This window comes from Cinclus cinclus, chromosome 7 (assembly GCF_963662255.1).
Source record: "Cinclus cinclus chromosome 7, bCinCin1.1, whole genome shotgun sequence".
NCBI lineage: Eukaryota > Metazoa > Chordata > Aves > Passeriformes > Cinclidae > Cinclus > Cinclus cinclus.
In genome coordinates, this window is record NC_085052.1 from 21010737 (window position 1) to 21029625 (window position 18889).

The 18889-nt window shown below is 36.7% G+C and overlaps 1 protein-coding gene across 4 annotated transcripts in view; it reads left to right on the top strand.

The window, feature by feature from the left end:
* VCL (vinculin) overlaps nt 1-18889 on the top strand; it is a 64634-nt gene that overhangs the window by 21819 nt on the left and 23926 nt on the right. For 3 of the 4 annotated variants that reach the window (XM_062496679.1, XM_062496678.1, XM_062496680.1), the window contains exons 3-10: nt 4741-4891; nt 6727-6835; nt 9200-9322; nt 9581-9741; nt 15557-15647; nt 16408-16555; nt 17432-17585; nt 18609-18784. In XM_062496679.1, coding sequence (XP_062352663.1) covers nt 4741-4891; nt 6727-6835; nt 9200-9322; nt 9581-9741; nt 15557-15647; nt 16408-16555; nt 17432-17585; nt 18609-18784 — 1113 coding nt within the window. Of the gene's footprint in view, nt 1-4740; nt 4892-6726; nt 6836-6991; nt 7068-9199; nt 9323-9580; nt 9742-15556; nt 15648-16407; nt 16556-17431; nt 17586-18608; nt 18785-18889 lie in introns of those variants that run through there. The other variant, XM_062496681.1, reaches the window with a different exon arrangement.

Here is an 18889-nt window from a genome sequence, read left to right on the forward strand (position 1 = left end):
CTGGGAAATTACAGTACCTTATTAATTAAGGTGACTTGATGTTAAGTGTGGAGTAAATTATTTTTAAATATCTGAAATTATGCATGCTTGGGAGAGCAGCAGGTTTAATGGCAGACAGGATGATTGAACTAACCCTTACCAATAGTGAGCAAGGTCTTAGAGCTGTTGTACATTAGTGAGAGCATCCTTACCCATTCATAATAGACAAAAAGTAAATAAAACATTAGGTTTATTATCAAAGAATGAGGAGTCTAAATGTCACGATATATTTTTGTTCCACAGCTTGAATATCACATGTACTGGTAGTCACACAATTTTTGGAAGTTTGTAGCAGGACTGGAAAAAAACTCATAAAAGGGCTTGGAGAACAAAGGCATAGAATTACTTCTGTATAAGGCAAAGCTGAGTAGACTGGAACTCTTCAGCCTGGTAGAAGTGACAGTGGGGATTGAAGCCCTGACAGTGTTGAAGAAAGTATGAGTTGCATAGAGAAGGTGAGAACTTGTGTTTCTCCTGTGCAGAACTTGATGGAGGAATTGCTTTAGGCTAGCAGTTTGTAATACAACAGTAGGGAGAGATTCTATGTACAGCTAGTTGTGTACTGTTAAAACTCTATGTGGGTTTGGAGGTTAATAGCTAAGTACTTAGAGGGATCCATTGTGGGTCATCAAATAGGCAAACTGCAGGAAGTCCCAAGAACTGAAAATAGTTGAAGGATGGGAGAGTGCCTAGAGGAAGTATGATAATTGCTTATCCTGTTCTTAACCTTCCTTAGGCTTTTACTTACAGCTACTATTGGAGACAGGATACTGAGCTAAATGGGCCTTTGATACAATCCACTGTAGTATTTATCATGCTGTGTTCCTGGTCCGTGATCTGGTGTGGCTGTAGGGGTTCACTTTTTTGAGGGGAGTGTTTATTTCATGAAAGGAGATCAAAGCTTTTCTCTTGTTTCTTGATGAATTGTATGCAAATGTGTAATTTTGATTGTGCTCATTTTCTAGGATGTGTGGAGTTTTTAGTGAATTTCCAGCTTCTTGTTCACCTAGACAAGTAAGGGATTAAGGAAAAGAGTTTTTAAATTGCTGTACTGTATTCAACCTTTGATCAAAATGTAGCAAAGTGTGCGAGACTTCAATAATTAAATTTCTGTAGAAATGTGAGACAAGCACTGCTGAGTGGTACCACTTTATGCTGGGTGCAAGAACTTTTTCTGCAGCAATTCATGACTGCATGAGCTGTGATAAAATGTAAAATGGGAACCAAAGCTGTCTGTCAGGGTAATGATGCCCACTTCACAGAGTGCTTGCTATCCTAGATGCAGTAAGGATAAGTTAGGATGGTTCAATGGGTTTTAGAATGATAATGTGTTTCATTTGTGAGTTTTTGTTAATCTGGATTTTATATCAAAATGAATTAGTACATGTTAACAGTTTCTTGTTAGCATGGGGAGTGTATTGTCTTTGGTAGCTCAGTTGTGGGGTCATGTAATAGTCACAGGTGAGCTATGAAGGGAGCCCTATCTTTTACTGCTCTAAAGGACAGAATTTAGATTCCAGAATTAAAACAGATGAGTGTCTTTTTTGGGCTTTGTTTTCCTGAGAAGGAGTCTTTATTTCTAAAGCAGTAGTTCAGGAGTTGGCATTCCTTTTTGAGGGAGAATTTTTGAGAATTTGTACTGGCGCATGGATGATGGGTAAGAAGCAGTACACATGTGCTAGTACTGCATTCCCTGTTTCTTTTCTCCATTCTAAAGGATCACCAGTCTTGGAGGAATGAGAGATTTGCTTATTCTTTTGAAAGACTTGATGTCAGCATCGAGGGTTCATAATAAATATATATTATGGTAATCTGTAAAGTTTTTCAGTAGGAGTATGATTGTGCAACAAAATAACTCTTCAGCAGCCAGCAAGTTATCATGCACCCCTTCACTTGCTACTGGCATAAACCACATTGGAACTGTTGGCTTAGAGTTAAAAAATGCTGAGTTCCTTATCTTAATCGTTCTAATCACCAGGGAGTATAAGTAATGCATATAATTTACATCAGATGTTTTGCAATGTGTTCCTGTTACTTGTTAAGCTTCTCTTGTAAGGAAGTGAAGAACTGCAGTCTCTAGGCAAAGAATAGGGTTATACTATTTGCTTACACTGAGAATAAAAATTTGTTTAATTTGCATGCACAAGCTCATTTAACAAATCAAGCAATAATGCTATTCTATGGTAACATTATTTTGGTAGCCAAGCTGTAGTAGCTGCATAGCTGGTACCTGTATTAGCAGATTAAAGTAAAATGTTGGCTTTTTACCTTATGTTTCTAGAACTGCAAGTAATTGAAACTGTACTGGTTAAAATGGAAAATGAACTCGGGGAAAAACAGAGGTCAATCCTAACACCTAAAAACTAAAATGATAGCTTAGCATAAGCTGCTTTTTTTCCCTCCTGTTTTGTAAGGAACACATTTAACAGTGATGAAGTTGGTTGACTACCCAAAGTAGTATGGTTAGAAATATCATATCCAATGTCTTCCCCACAAAGAATTTGGCTGGTGTTAAGATAGCCTTATTGTAAATCTTTTCTCAAAAATAGATTTTTTTTTTAAGATATGTTGTTGGTTTTTTTTTATGTTGCAATATAAAACAGAGATTAACAACTTCACCATAGCAATGAACTTCTGTTTGAAACTTCTGAACATGTTTGTTTCTTGTGGTAGAACAAGTGATTCATTGCATTTTCAGGGGCTTTGGTTGTTTGTGTTGTTTTGGTTGATTGGGTTTTTTAATGGAAGTAAATGAATACCTTTCCTTCCTAATCTTTTTCTTCCTAGCATGTGTGCTTTGCAGGGGATGAAATGTGTCTGATTTTCAAATACCACTGTGCTTTTCTTGTACACAGGTTACACTCCTGAAGTATTTTAAGTGCATTGGGAAATTTACACAAAATAGGCATTATACTATTGAAATTCATGTTTACCTTTAAGAGGTTCAGCCCTGAAACTGTAAAAGAAAACTTTGAATATTTAGAAACAATATTTTCATTAATTATAGTGACTTCTAGTATAATACACATTTATGTTAATTCTTTTCTCAAATGAAAAAGCCAGCCTTGAGATAATTATTAGTGTTAAGCAGATAACCATGAAATTTAACTGTAGCAAATTAAGTATTTCTGTGCCTATAGCTCTGAGCTGCTGAATAGGTGATTTGTTTAATCCCTTTCTTGGCAGAGTTGAAAAGAATAAATGTGAGAAGCAAGCACAGAAATCTAATTTAGTGAAGTCAGATAACACAACTAAGTGCATTGCATAGTAATGAGCAGACCATTTCCACTTTGTGCCTTGAAGTCTTTCTTCATTTTCTTGCTTGGTTAGAAGTCCCTGCCATCTGATACTCTGAGCAGATGTCTCCCAAAAACAGCAGGTTATAATAAGGCAGCTGGTCCAATTTGATCTACTCTAGGGAGCTATTAGCTGAAAATTTTATTTTCTGGACAAAAGTGTGTTTTCCTGTAATGGGTGTCTTATTTCGACTAGTTGAATTTAGATGTAACCATTAAGTTCTAATATTTATGTTAGCAAAGAACATGGTGGGGAGTGGGGAATGGGTTAAGTCTAGCTTTCCAAAACTACTTCAATAAAAGTATGATAAAAGAGTGTACCCAAGTGGTCAGTAGAAAATGGGCTATGTGACAAGCGTGCCAAAGTGGTCATAAGAGGTGGCACTTCTCTAATAAAAGTGTTCTATTACAGCAGTTTTTGTTTTGTTGGAATCTCATGTTATTGAATGAGCACATGGCATTCACATGCACAGAGCTTTAGGTATTACACTACACTTAAATGAAATGGGAGACAACAGAGGAAACTGCAGTCAGTGTAGTCAGTGACTACATTCATGTGTAGCATAGCTACCATGAAAGGGAAGTCTGAATTTTGTATTTTCCAAAGGTATCCCAATGTAATTACAAGAGAACAAAATCAAAACATTTTCAGTCCTTCAATTTTTGATATTTTAAAATTGTTATGTTAAATGGTTTGATGGAACATAATTTCAGAGCTCATAATTTTATTACTGTAAATACCTTTTGTGTTACTGTAGCTACATACTGTAATATCTTGTAAAAAATATCTTTCTGCTTTTAAGTCTGGGATTTCAAGCTGCATTTGAACATTGTACCTTACCACTACATTCTGTGGTTATTTAAAATGCTTTTCCTATGGGTGTTAACATTCTGAAGACCTGGACTACAGCTTTGATGAGCAGCCCACAGTGTCTTTCTTAAAACTATGTTATTTTGTCCTAATGTGTAGGTGTCATTTAATATTTATTAATAGTGATTGTTACTTGAATAACAATGCCTATACAAGGCTGATAAAAGTTAACAGTTACTTTGATTGTGAAACCATAAGAGAATAATTGTTTTGTTCCCTGCCCTTGCCATGAAGAACGTAAGGTATTTTGCTGGGTTGGGAGCTCTCCTTAATGACACTGTACTGTATGCTCTGTAAGAGGTACTTCAAACATTCCCTGCATGGGAAGACTCTGTGACATCTGAAAAACTGGGTTGTATGGTTGCTGGTGACTATTAGAAAAAAATACAAGAAATACTCTTGCCTTTTAGGCTATAAAGGTGTAAAGTGATCAGTTGGCTCGCGATGCTTCAAATGGTCAAGTTAAAAATAAATCCAGCTGTTGTCATACAGACAGAAGCTGATCAGCAAATGTTGTCTGCTGGCTTTCCACAGGGTGGAGAACGCCTGCACCAAACTCGTTCGGGCAGCCCAGATGCTGCAAGCAGATCCTTACTCAGTACCAGCTCGTGACTATCTCATTGATGGATCAAGAGGAATCCTTTCTGGAACATCAGACTTGCTCCTGACATTCGATGAAGCTGAGGTAGGAACCCCAGCATGACTGACATAAGTGCCTGCATAACAGTATTAACTAAAATGTCCCCTTAACTAAATTAGCTAGACCAAACTATTAAATAGATTAATGAGGTTTTGAGTGTTTTAGCTTGATTGGAAGCATATTTTGCATTCCTTTCTGTTAGAAGGCGCTTAAGGCTTGTTGCTCTGTTTTGTTAGGAGCATTTTTGCATGACATAATGTTTAGATGTTGCCTGTCATTATTGCTCAAAAAGGCCAGATCTTGTCAACTATCTGATATCTTCCTGATGCTTTTCTGTATACCCTTCACCTTACCCATTACTGATCCTTTTATTTTCTGTATCCCTTCATTGAAAAGCCCTAGGCCACTTTATAGCATGTCTGGCTCATTAGCTCTGGCAATTTAATTAGCCTTGGGGTGTGGGAGGTAATATAAATTTGGACTGTCTGGCTAGTCAGGCAGAAGATGTATTCTGATAAATATAACAGTTGCTACATTTTGGCTTCTGCACAAGCCAGAAACTGACTCAGAAGTGCTGTTTGTTCATCCTCATATGTAGAAAAAAAACCGTAATTGCAAGGAAATGTAAATGTCTCATGTTAGAATTTTTTTTTGGTTACAAATCATAGTTTTGATTTTCTTTATGGGGATGTGGAGTCTTGCTCATTTCTGAATAAGAATGATCATGTTAAAATGAAGAAATAAAGCTCATGCTGTTAGAAATGCTGATATCAATCCTAATTCTGCAACAATTTATTAACCTATGGAAGTCTGTTGCAGCTCTTGCTGTTCTGAGTAGTCTAACATGGTATCCTTGTCTCATTTAAACAGCTCATGGCACTGTTAGCATGTTCCTCTGAAATGGTTTTTAATAGAAATGTTACAGGACTTTCAAGGAAGCTAATAGCTTTTAACTTCTCTTTCTAGAGTTTAGGAAATGAATTGACTTTTGTGAAGTTAATGCTTTGTGGGACTCACCTGACAGCTCCTTGTTAATGAGAAGAAAGCCATTAGTCAGGAATGACTGACTTTTCCCAAGTACTGAAGTTGGCATGTGTCTGCCCTATGTTTCAGCATAAAGTAACATTGGGACAAACTGAAACGAGTTTCAGAGGATGCTTTGATCTTTTTTAGGTGCTGAACACTGTATGTGGTTGATACAAATTAAATGTTAATTAACTTGTTCTTCCATAAGAACTGTATGTAGTGATGTCAGAAGTAATGTGGTTCAGAGGTTAGAAGATTTACTGGCTGAGAACTATTTTGGAATCAAATGTGAACTGAAAAAAGTTAAGCTGAGGCAGAGGTCCAGAGGTAAATGAAGTACAGCCTTCACGGATGTTTCTGGAAAGTTTAAGATGTTGGATCTGTCTTCCCTGCTGGAATGCCGGGTAATGCTTTATCCATGTGTGAAGCTGTATGGTGAATGATACTTCCTCTGAAAGCTTGAAGTCTTGCTTTCTATGTAGTTTTGCTTTGTGATTTAAGTTAAATATTTTATTGATGAAATTGCAATGAAAACCTTCAAGTGTGACAGCATACATAAAGTTCTTTCTAACCTATTTTCTCAATCCTATCCTTCATTTATCATACAAAGTGAAAACATTGGAAGTAGGATTTTGCATTTCTGAGTAGTGGAAAGCTGATTAAATATTGGCTTGCCACTACAGCACTTGACTAATGGCACTTTGGGTAACTTATTCAGGATCTCAGACCTTTATGATTACCCATTTGTCATATTAGCAAATGCTATAACTAGACTGTTCTAATAACAGGTTTGCATTTCCAATTCAGGTGTTACTCAGCTTTACCTAAGAAATAATGCAGTGTTTCTCTCTTAGGTCCGTAAAATCATCCGTGTCTGCAAAGGAATATTGGAATATCTGACTGTGGCAGAAGTGGTGGAGACAATGGAGGATCTGGTGACTTACACGAAGAATTTAGGGCCAGGTTTGATTTCCTCCAGTCTTCCATAAATATACTAGAGTATAGTCTTTTCCATCACTTTCCAGCACCTTCCTCACCCAAGTTTTGAACACTGGGACAATGATAAAGCAGTTGCTTTGGAAGTTTCTGTTGGAAGGAATGACTGTTTCTGTTTCACAGTGTCTTAAGAATGCAGAAGATGTTGGTAAATGATATGTGCACATGGATGATATACTTTTCCTATACTCGGAAGGAAGTAAGCATGCATTAGTAAGGATAAAACAAAAAAAAAAAATGAGAAAGCTGTGTAACTAAGCACTTACAGATATGAAATCCATTAAGCTGATAAAATGTCTGCACTGGCTGAGATAGGGCCAGTAGGAATTTCTTGGAACAGAATAATCTACATGTCATACATTAACATCTTAATGAGGTTGCAGAAACAGCTGTCTTGAAGTATAGTAGAAAAGCCCACCTGTTATGGAAATTCTATGTGTGCTCTTTGATGCTCCTTCATTACTTGTTACTTCACTGTGCTGCCTCACACTTTCAGTGGTGGAAGTGATTGATAAGTGAGGAGTTGCTGGGTCTATCTCTTTATTGCTCTAGAGGAAACTTAACATTAATTTGTCATCTACTATTTCAAATACTTTAGCTTCAGCATGACATCACTGAGGTATTTAACAAAAGCATTCTGTAAAATTGAGATGATGTGATGGTGTAGGAAGATGTGAAATTAAAATGACACTGAACTAAAGAATGCTTATATAAAACCAACAGGAATCTAGTTAGTACTTTATATTTTAAATACATGTGTAATGTAGCTAGGTGATAAATGAAATGACTAAGAGCTGTCATGGCACAGAGCATGTTTGTAGATTATCCTGTTTTTGTTTAACATGTCTGTACTTGACCTTGTGTCTAGATGTGGAAAAACTTTGAACTTCCATATGGAGGTATAGTGTTCTCTAAACTTTTTATTTCCCATCAGAAATTGCCTTCAATTAAATAATTTTTGCCTCATTTTGAAGAGGAAAAGATAAAACAAAAAGCCTGTCTTTTCTTTCTCTGAAACTTTCTTTGACTTGATATATATACTTCTAGTTTCTCTGTGGTTATTGTCTTACATGTCTTTAAAATGGAAGTTCTCCCTAACTTTGGTTGGCACTGTTGGGCTCAGTTACTAGCATTTGGGTCTTTTCACTTAACCTCACAGACATAATTTGCTGTTACTTATGTATGACAGAGGTCTTGGGTAAGTGTCTTAGTTTCTTAGAGTGAGATGTATGCTTATTACCTTTATTGCAAATGATCTTCTCTAAACTCATGGTATTCTGAATAAATAGTGAGCCTTGTGCTTCTGGAATGCTGTAGAAGCTCTGTCTTTGCCTGAGCTGGCTGCTGCTCAACATGTGCAGCCCATGCCCACAAAACGTTATGCCCAGAGTCCTTGTTCCTTGTAGCTGTATTAATGGGCACCTGAACTTAACCTTTCATGTGAGTGCTATGTAAATAATAGGAATATGACCAGGTACACTTAAAGTCAAGGAAGTGCCTATAGGTTTTATGCTGGAAGTAGAGAGGGGAGCGTGATTACCTGTTAATGTTTTTGTCATTCAAAAGGAAGTGTGGTTCTGCACAGCTTGGCTCTGTGCTGTCAGGATCCTGCTACTCTAGAGTGATGTCATAAAAGCACTGTTGAAATGTCTGAGATGCTAACCAGCAGAAAGGTAATTCAGCCAAAGAATATACAGCTTCCTTCCAGTTTTATACCCTGGAGGAGAAAGAGTAGGACCACAACAGCAGCAATTTAAATAATCTTAAGTTTTTTTGAAGCTGTGTCTGAAATTTCCACATGCACTGTGTGGTAAACCTCACAAGTCTTAGCTGTTGAAAATCTGCTCTAGAAAAAACGTAGTTCTTTTCAGGCTTCTAGGGTACTGAAATATTTCTAGAAAATACGTAGTGTAAATAAATAGAGTTCTTGACCTCTGGTAGAAACTCCAAGCAAACAAAATCCTGATATTTCCTTTTTCTGTCCTTTGCTTAAGGCATTGATCAAATCTTAACAGAAAAGATTAAATCCTCCCCCCACCTTAAATCAGCTTCCAGTGTTTATTAAGTGACTTGATATCCTAAAAAAGTAATTTCAAGTATTCTCCTATTTCATTGATAGTATCTTAAATAAAGAATTTTGAGTAGTCCTTTCCACTTTATAGAGGGGCTAGATTTTGAATAGGTGATTTCTCTGAAGTATCTGGAATGTGTTTAAAGTAACAGCTGCTAACACAAAAGCTTTAAACTTCAATCTAGTTTTCATCAATCATTATGCCTTATTCTTGTTTAGAAATATCAAGTGTTTTAATGTTCAATTACTTTAATCTCTAGGAATGACAAAGATGGCCAAAATGATTGATGAGAGACAACAGGAATTAACTCATCAGGAACATAGGGTTATGCTGGTCAACTCCATGAATACAGTGAAGGAGCTATTGCCTGTACTTATTTCAGGTATTTTTTGCTTTGTTTTGTAATGCCATTCAGAATTACTGTTTTGAACTGGAGTTCCAATGTCTTATGTTTATTAAAAATAACCTTGACATCTGTAATCAATTGCAAGCAACTGTGCTTCTTGTATTAAAACTACAGTCTCTTGGAGATAAAATGGTCCATGCAAAAGAAAACGTTCCATATAAAGAGAGTAGAAGGCTAACTTAACCACTGATTTGTCTTGCATATACCTTTTTCTAATCTCTGGTATTTTTGCAGCTATGAAGATTTTTGTAACCACAAAAAATTCTAAAAGCCAGGGTATAGAAGAGGCCTTGAAAAATCGCAATTTCACAGTAGAGAAAATGAGTGCTGAGATAAATGAAATAATTCGTGTATTGCAACTCACATCGTGGGATGAAGATGCCTGGGCAAGCAAGGTATTTTCATATCTACATTTGTGTAGAAGCCTAGTTTTTGTCTACTGTGTTTTACCCTTCTAAACTTGTGCTTTTGAGACCACTGAAATATGTATGTGTGCATCAATTTTGTAACACTATGTAATTTCATCATACAATCTCTTCAAGGTCAAATATCTTCAGAGATAAATATATTGATGTATCTTTCAAAATGAGCTTTCAATGAGCAAATTTAAATTAGTGTGGCATTTGAAGGTAGTTCAGTGATTTAGTGCAACTCAGTGGTCAAACAGAGGACAGATTTATTCATGCTTTGGTTTCAGCATCATTAGGAAGTCCTGGAATATAGTGCACTCCAGTCATAAGGATATTTTCCCTATGTAGAACTACCATACATAATGATTTTTGACATGGGAAAATTAGGTATAAAAGTTATTCCATACATTCAACTGGTCTCGTAGCTAGGCATTCATAAGTGAGATGGAGATTTTCCTTCTAGATCCTGCTGGAAAAGATAGGCTACTGTCATATTCCTTGTGCAAAAGTCTTGGAATTGAGACATTTTGGTCACTTTTGGGGGATATCTCCTTGAACACTTGCCCATTTTGTCCCTGCCCCATTTTTATTCTGATATGAGAGTAAATTTCAGGTGTTTGTCTTGTCTCAAGGAAATCTGTTAGATTGAAGAGGCTTTCTGGGTAAGTCTGATGCATGTGAAGCTGGCTTATGGTCAGGATTGGTTCCTTCCAACTCAGTGTTCAGCTGTGTGAGTGACTGCCACCACTTACCTGGAGACAAGTGCTGCTCTGAAGTGATGCTGAAGCTACTGAAGTCTCTACAAGACTGTAAAGCAGATCTGACAGACAGAATCTGTTGTGAAGTGTTGTGGGCTTACAAATCAATGCAGCTGCATAACTGAAATTCCTGCCAAGTTCTTTTGAGTACTTGGAAGTGAATTGCTGAAGGTATTTTTTAAAGTGTTAATGCTGTGAGCAACAAATGAGCATAAATGTCATAAAATCTTACTGAGACCTGAAGACAAACTAGTTAGTGAACAAAGTCTAGCAGGAAATCTAACACTGATGTAACCAAGACATAAAATCACTTTGGCCTGTGTTGTTTGGTACATGACCCTTAGTTTGCCTCTTGAGTTACTTTATCACTATCACTTCCTTATTATAACTACTGTATGCATCTTTGTTTTTGTTGTCCTGTTTCTTACCCTTTTCTCACCTTTAGAAGGTAAGCTTTCTTCCACACCCTCCACCTCTACCTTGTACTAAACCCAAAAAAAGCATGTCTGTGGGATTTTTTGCTGTGTGCAGACCGTGTGCTGTGCAACTTCTCTGTGAGCCAGCTGTGACACTTTATACTTATGGATATAGGCACTGTTTTAAACAAGATCATAATAGCTCTGTCTAGCTGTATGTAGCATTGGCTGTCACTGAGAATGGTAATTGCAAGCTGATCTGCATTAAGACTTTCTGAATCTGATTGGAGTTAGGGAAAGATTTTACAGCACATTCTTGCTGAATGCTTTTATGTTAATTTATGAGTGACTGTAGTGACAAATAAAGGGTCTAGTCATGCAGGAATGATCTTTCTGCATGGCCAGAAAGCTTTATTAAGTCAGGAATTTTGTCTATTCCATAGTGTTTTACCCATAGCGTTCCTTCAGTTTAGATGGTTCATGTTCTTTAGGTGTAGGCTTAAAACTGCAGTCTTGCATGAGTACTTTTTCAATTCAGTTCTGTTTTTTGGATTTATGCTTTCCTGTAGTTAATGAAATATTAATAGTTTCATGCAGCAAATTTAGAAATTTTTGTGGTAAAGAAAAAGTCTATTGCAAAGAGTTGACAGTTTAGGCTTAGCAAATTGTTATATTGCTGGTGAGGCAGATTAATTAAGGATTTAATTAAGAAAACAGTTGGTATATTAGCAGTAGTTCCTAATAGAAAATATTGGTAGTTATGCTTAATGCATAAATATGTTGTGTGGATTAGTATAATCTAAGTATCATTCTATTCTGAACTGAGAACTTGTTAACTGTATTTTGTTCTTGAATTAAGATATGCTGATGATTTGGAACTGTAGCACTGGGCATTAATCAAACAGTGATGACCAACCATTTGAATTGAAAAATGCAGTGGGATGAAGAAGCAGAAATTAGTTTGCTAATGGCCACCTATTACAGACCTTATCCTCTATTTGCACACATATCTAACAATTGACTTAATATTTTGCTGGGAGGGAGACGAAGGAGCTATTTAGTTGTAGTTGAGGTTTGCATGCATTTTGTGCCTGGTGGTCAAAGGGAGGATTTTCCCCGTGCATTTTGGAATAAAGAAAAGTATGTGGGGGTGCCCAGCCTTGAATTTTTATCTGTGTAGTACACAGTATTGCTGATGTTGGACTTGATTTTATGTTTATTATTCTAACTTGAGTTATGTATACCTTGAGTTATCACAGTCTGTCTAGAGATAGTGGAGAATGAGCAAGGTATGGAGCCAAAGTTGTAGGTTTTGTAGGAGTTGTAGCTGTCAGTAAACTTTGGTCTTTCTAGACTCCGCACATTGCTATTACTGGATTGCAATAATCTCTGCTGACACTGGATTTTAAAAATTGTATGGTGCTTTAGAATTTAAATACTATTCTTGGACAAAATCCTGGGGAAAAGAATTGTATTTATTTTTTATTCATAGCTTTGAACTTTTTTTCTTGATTTTTTTTTTTCTTTGTTTTACGGAGGAATTAAATTTTCTCTTGTATATTATTAGTGTTTATTTTTGAATAAGTTTGAAGTAATACTCAATTCAAACATCTTCCTTTTCTGTGGAATCAGAGAGAGTTAACAGTTGCAAGAAGCTGAGAAATATCTAATGTCTTGCAGGATTGAACCTGAATGGTGTGACTAAGCAATCTTTCTTGCCAGAGCACTGGCTTTGCCTATTTCCTCCAGCATTGCCTTCTTTGGTCATGAAATGCAGATATCCTTAGACTAGACCCCTTTATTGAATCAGAGGTTGTGTTTTACATCCAGCAAGGAGTTGTGTAGGATTTATTTTGCTCTTTTGCATAGCAGAACCAATACTACTTGCTCCCCTGAATAAGCTCAAAATTCTTGGTAGTGGCAGAAATGATACATAGAAGTGTCTTAAATAACATTTGCTTTAGGAATTGGTTTGGAAAGAATCCATCTTGCTCTTTTCCCTTCAGTGTTGCCCTAGTTGTTTAACTTGATTCACTGAGATTGTTTCTCTCTTCTGAAAATGTAATAGTGCTGATTTTTAAAATGAAATTCCTTTTGGCAACCGGAGAACTGTGGGCAGGGAGAGGAGGGAAAAAATAATTTTTTGCTGATAAGACTGTGTAAATGTTTTTTGCAGAAGAGCAGTAGGATTTTCAAAAAATGATGCTTGCAACTGATTCTGTTGGCAAATCCCAGAGTTAAATTTTAAACATATTTAGCTGTTGAGGTATTTAAAGGTATTTTAAGGTATTTAAACAGTTACAGAAATCAGGACTATCAAGACACTTTGAAGCAGTGGGACCTTGCGAAAGTTGCTGTATTTTTTTAGATTGAGTGTTTCTGCTTTTGTCTTCCTTTTTCTTTCTTGATAGCCTGAATTGGTTGGTAAGTCCAGACCTTTCAGTATGGCTGCACCTTTGTTGCTTGCCAAGTATCTGACACCAGACACAAAGGTGCTGTACCAACAAACCTAGTTAAGGATGCATTCTAGTTTTCTATTGCATTACTCAGCTCACGGCAATGAAAGCTACTTATCAGGCTAGAGCTGAGAGGGATCCCTTGGGCTGTGTAGATGGGAAATTGGTACTTTAAGAGCAGTTGTCTTGAAACACTTCAACTGCTATGCTAGGATTTGAGCAGATTTTTTTAAACAGGAAAAGGGGACAGTATTTTGCCTACAGGAGTGCAGAGGAACACAGGATAGCAAGACTCACCCTGCAGAGCAATCCAGTCATGTAACTTCATATGACAGGGCAGATGGATCCTGCTGAGGCAGTGCTGGCAATTACAAAATCATGAGTGCAAAAGCTGGAGCACCCATGATTTTGTCCTCGGATACTAGACTTTAGATTTAGAGGCTTCTATATAATTCTGCTGAAACTGCAGCTCTGCAGGCAGCTGAGACAACACAAAAGCCTGTGAGAGTAAAAAGGGAGGGTAAAGACTGTTTTCCCAATACTCCTTTTCTCTGCCCACTCCTATGGTCTCTTTGGCACAATAAGAAACATCTGTTGCCTTTTAAAAAATTCAGTTAGTTCCTTGTTTCAAATTACTTCTGGGTAGACAGCCCTGACCTAGACCATTCATTTCAAACTAAAGTAGCTTCAGCTCAATATAAACAACAAAAACTAGTAACACCTATCTTCATAGGTAGTAAGATTTATATATACATTTGAAAACTCAATGAATATTTGCTTGTCTTTTATCATAGACTGAATGCACAATTTTTGAGCCATAGAGAAGATGACTTTTGAAATAATGTGCCTGTCTCCCACCCCTAGCTGCATATCCTGCCTTTTGGAAGTTCTTTCCAAACTTTGTTGGGACCTGTTTGAGAGCCAGTTTCTAGATTTGAAACCCAGTCATCCAGGTGAAAATAGTTCTGCTTTTGGTGCTCTCTCTCGGGCTGTGTTCCCAGAGCCTTTAAAAATATTCAGCTGAATCACATGATGTTTTAGAAAGTTGATTGCTGAATTGTATTATAGCACCTTATGAATTGCTGACAGACCAACATGCCTGTAGAAAAATGCCAGAATATTCAGTGTTGTATCTTTAAAACTAAGCATGCATAATGAACAAATCCATGAAAATGTGGCATTTTAGTATTGTCAGGATAGCACATGCTATGGCAAGATACTGATGGTAGTAGGCTCCTCTTCAAAAGCATTGGATGGACATGGGCAATCTGATTCAGATGCTATGTGAGAACCAGGCTTATTTTTGTCATCTCTGTGCCAATCATGGGGTCTTAAATGCATTTCAAATAATTTCCATTATATGTGTTGTAAAACGCTATTTTGGCTTTTCCACAACTTCTTACTCAGGTATTTGTTACTGTTTTTGCTGTCCTTCCATTTAAGTAAGATGGAAAACTTGTGGCCTCTAGTGGAGGGATGGTACATGAACAATGTACAGACTGCAGAGAAATCGGAACTGGGAGGTTGTTTCCCCTGCAGCCAGAGGTGTTGGATAGTAGTGGCATAACAGTGAAAGAAACAGCTTCTTTCACGCTTCTGGCAGAGGAGTTCAGAGTTTTAATCACATGTAAATACCTGTGTTTATCTGAGACTTTCAGAGATTAGCTGGTAGTGTTATTTTTCTGTAAACAGTTACTGTTTGACTTTAAGCAGCAGAGCAGGTGAGAAATGCAAATGTGCAGCCTCTTACACTGAAGTAAGTAGTAAAATTGACTGGCCAATTTCCAGATATGGTTACTCCAATTACATCACAACTCTATTTGCCCTGATGTAAAATGGAACTAACTCCAAGATGTGTGCTTACTAGAGCTCCTACTTTAGTAATTAAAGCACTAGGAAATAAAGAAATAGAAAAACCACTAAAATTGCATGCATAATTGTTTCATTTTGAGTGAAATGAAAATGTCTGTTCTAACTGGAGAGAAGCAGTTATGACTTGCTAGTTTGAAAATGGGTTTTGAGCTGCTTATATGAATGTGTTTTTATAAGTAGACTCTGCTTTATAGAACCTTTGTCAGCTTTGGTTGTATTGAGTACTTGGACTTTGATTTTTTTTTTTTTTTTTTTTTTTTTTTTTTTGAGAATAATTTTGCTGGTCTCTTTTGTAAAGGACACTGAAGCCATGAAGAGAGCTTTAGCCTTAATAGATTCCAAGATGAATCAGGCGAAAGGTTGGCTGAGAGATCCAAATGCACCTCCAGGTAATACTTAAACACAAGCAACAGCATAAAGTATTTTAATTTTTGAAGGTCTTACTGTTTCTGTTGTTTAAGACAACATGGTCTTTAACCATTACTAGCCCTTACGTAGTGGATCATTCTGAAAGAGCCTGTATTTACTCCTTTCTTTGCATACTGGGAATTGAGCAGGTTGTGTCTAATGGCCTAGAAGCTTTGCTGCTTCTCAGTGGTCTAAAAGGTATGTGTTCTATGAAACATACATGTTCTTAATTTGCATTCTAGCAGTAAACCCAAAAACTTATGAATTGAACAGTACTTAACTGCAGCCATGGCTAATATTTAAAATACCTCCTTTTGTATTTTAAATTTTTATGACTTGAGATTTCCCTAACATAATCTCTTTGTGTTTTTCTTTTTCAAACTAAAAATTTTATGTCAAGACAATCTGCCATATAGACACTTAGTTGCAGTCATCTTTACTTATATAAGGAGTTGGTTCACCTTTGTATGCAAATAAAAGTAAATCAAACTCGATAGAGGCTTGTTCATTTGGATGTTGAAAGACCTTATCAGATGGACTTGGTATGAAATCAAAGCCAAACTAATACAGTTGTAAAAGCTGGATGTGAATTGTTGTTTTTTGGTGTGTATCTCTGTTTTTGATTAATGTACTTTAATGCCTGAACCTCATGCAGCTCACATGACGTGATGTCATATAGCAGTGTTCTTGTACATGCCAAGGAATGTCTTGTTTGTTGTACTGACTGATGCTGTGTCTCAGGGGATGCTGGTGAGCAGGCCATAAGGCAGATCCTTGATGAAGCTGGCAAAGCAGGAGAGCTGTGTGCAGGCAAAGAGCGCAGAGAGATCCTGGGCACGTGCAAAACCCTGGGGCAGATGACTGATCAGCTGGCTGACCTCCGGGCTAGGTAAAGCTCTCACTTGGCACGGACGCTTCCCAAGTGCTAGTAAAATGCTTTCTCTGCAGTTGTCTCTTCCATACCTATAGAAAAGCAGGCCAGAACTGTATTTTCCCTGTTTTACTTGCAATGTCTTCTTTTCTGATAAGAATAATATTTTTTTAATAAGAGAAATGTTAATTATATAATAGGATGATCAGAATTGCTCAAGTAGATAATTGTGAATTTGCTTGTTGTCTAACTCATAAACTTCCTCCAAATTAGGCAGAAAGGAAATTTTAAACTCTCCTGTTAAGTCTGCTCTCCAAAGAGGGTATACCCAAATTAAAGATACATGGATATTCTACTTTTTAGGTGTTTTCTGGGATGTTAGATCACATGTGGTGGTTGTTGCTTATCCTTTGTTGGCAAATTTTGCTGAACTTTGTGTGTCACGTGATTGAGGCAGCTAAGATATTTTATTTTAATTTAATTTTTTTTTATTTTCATATTATTTTTTTTACTTTGTATCCTCACTTAGATGTGGCAAGACTTTAACTCCTGCAGATTCTGACTCTCTGCAACAGTCTGTAAATCAGGAGAGTAGAGGCCTTGTCCTGGGTACTGGAACTGTAGCCTCAAATGGCTTTACCTTCTGACACTTAAAAAATGTTTATTCTTCTGAGGATGCTGAATGTCGCATTCTGGAATAGGGAAAATACACTCTTAATTATCTCTTCTGTTCCTCGGTTGTTTTCTCTTTCCTTAAGGAGGAAACAAAATCTGATTAAATACTATATCTCATGTAATAGTTGCTGGGAATACTCATAAACAGGTTTTGAAATGCTAGAAAGTAGCTTTTGTAGTCCTGAGCTGAATCTGTGGTGCTCTTTTTGTCTCGGGCAGAGGACAGGGTGCTACACCCATGGCTATGCAGAAAGCCCAGCAGGTGTCCCAGGGCCTGGACTTGCTCACTGCCAAAGTGGAGAATGCAGCCCGCAAGCTGGAGGCCATGACCAACTCCAAGCAGGCCATTGCTAAGAAGATTGATGCTGCACAGGTACCACTACTGATTAACAGATACTTCAGAATGTGATTACATTGCTGCTGATAGAGCTGGTATATTGAACTACTGCAGTTGTTTCCAAACTAAACATGGTTACTTCATAGGAAGAACATAAGAGGGGATACTTGCTGTAACAAAGAAAAATGTTGGATTCAGTAATTTACAGCATATGGGCAGTTGATCCTTTTTGATAACTTATTTGGCATTACTAAAAATTTCAAGGTTATTAAATTAAAATGACAGAACACCTTGAATTTGCATATAAACTAATTTTTTTAAAGAAAATAATAGAAGAGTTTCAGATTGAGCAGACTTATTTGTGGATAAAACCAGAGCCCTTTCTTTGGGCTCTATTTTAGGAGTAGAGTTCAGGATTTAGAACTTCCTATTAATGACACAAGAGAAATCATGTTAATGAAACTACATTTTCTTTCAGTTGATCCTTTATTTTTGTTACTCTTAATATCCCTCAAAGGTCAGTCTCTTATCCAGTGATGATTATGATGGTCCTCAAATAATGGACCTTGTGTGTATACACTTTACTGAAATGTGTATATGTGTCTATTATCAATATATAAAGATACATTAATATTACATATGTATCAAATGAAGTGGTAATGGGACTTTTTAGGAAGAGCTCTGTGAAAGTACCACCCTGGACTCAAGAGCATCTGTTTTAATTTTTTCCTCCAAGTCACATCATCAGTTTCTAAAGGCAGTGATTCAGTTTTGGTTCTAAAATATTGTTGGCAAATGTTGATGGGAGAGAGAAAGTAAAATCTTTAGATAGATTTTATCTAGTTTGACTTTTTTTTTTTTTTTTTTTTTGCAACAGAAAATCTCTGAGGCAATAGAATAATTTCATGGTACCTAAAAACCAGAAAAAATACTCTTTAAGAAGTATTTTCTGTTAAATAAAGTTTTGAAAGTTGTATTGCTACTTCTTTCTCTATAAAAGCATGTATAGAATAAACATTACTTTTTGTCTTCACTTGTACACAACTTCTTTCTATGAAGAATTGGCTTGCAGATCCTAACGGGGGCAGTGAAGGAGAAGAGCATATTCGGGGAATTATGAATGAAGCAAGGAAAGTTGCAGAACTATGTGAAGAGCCTAAAGAAAGAGATGATATCCTTCGTTCCTTGGGGGAAATCTCTGCTTTGACTGCCAAGCTTTCAGATCTCCGACGACAGTAAGTATTTGTTTCATCACCATTAATTTATTTGAGTGACTTTCATGTGCATTTCACAATGTTGAGCAAGATCAGGATATTAACGATTAAAATAAATCCTTGTTA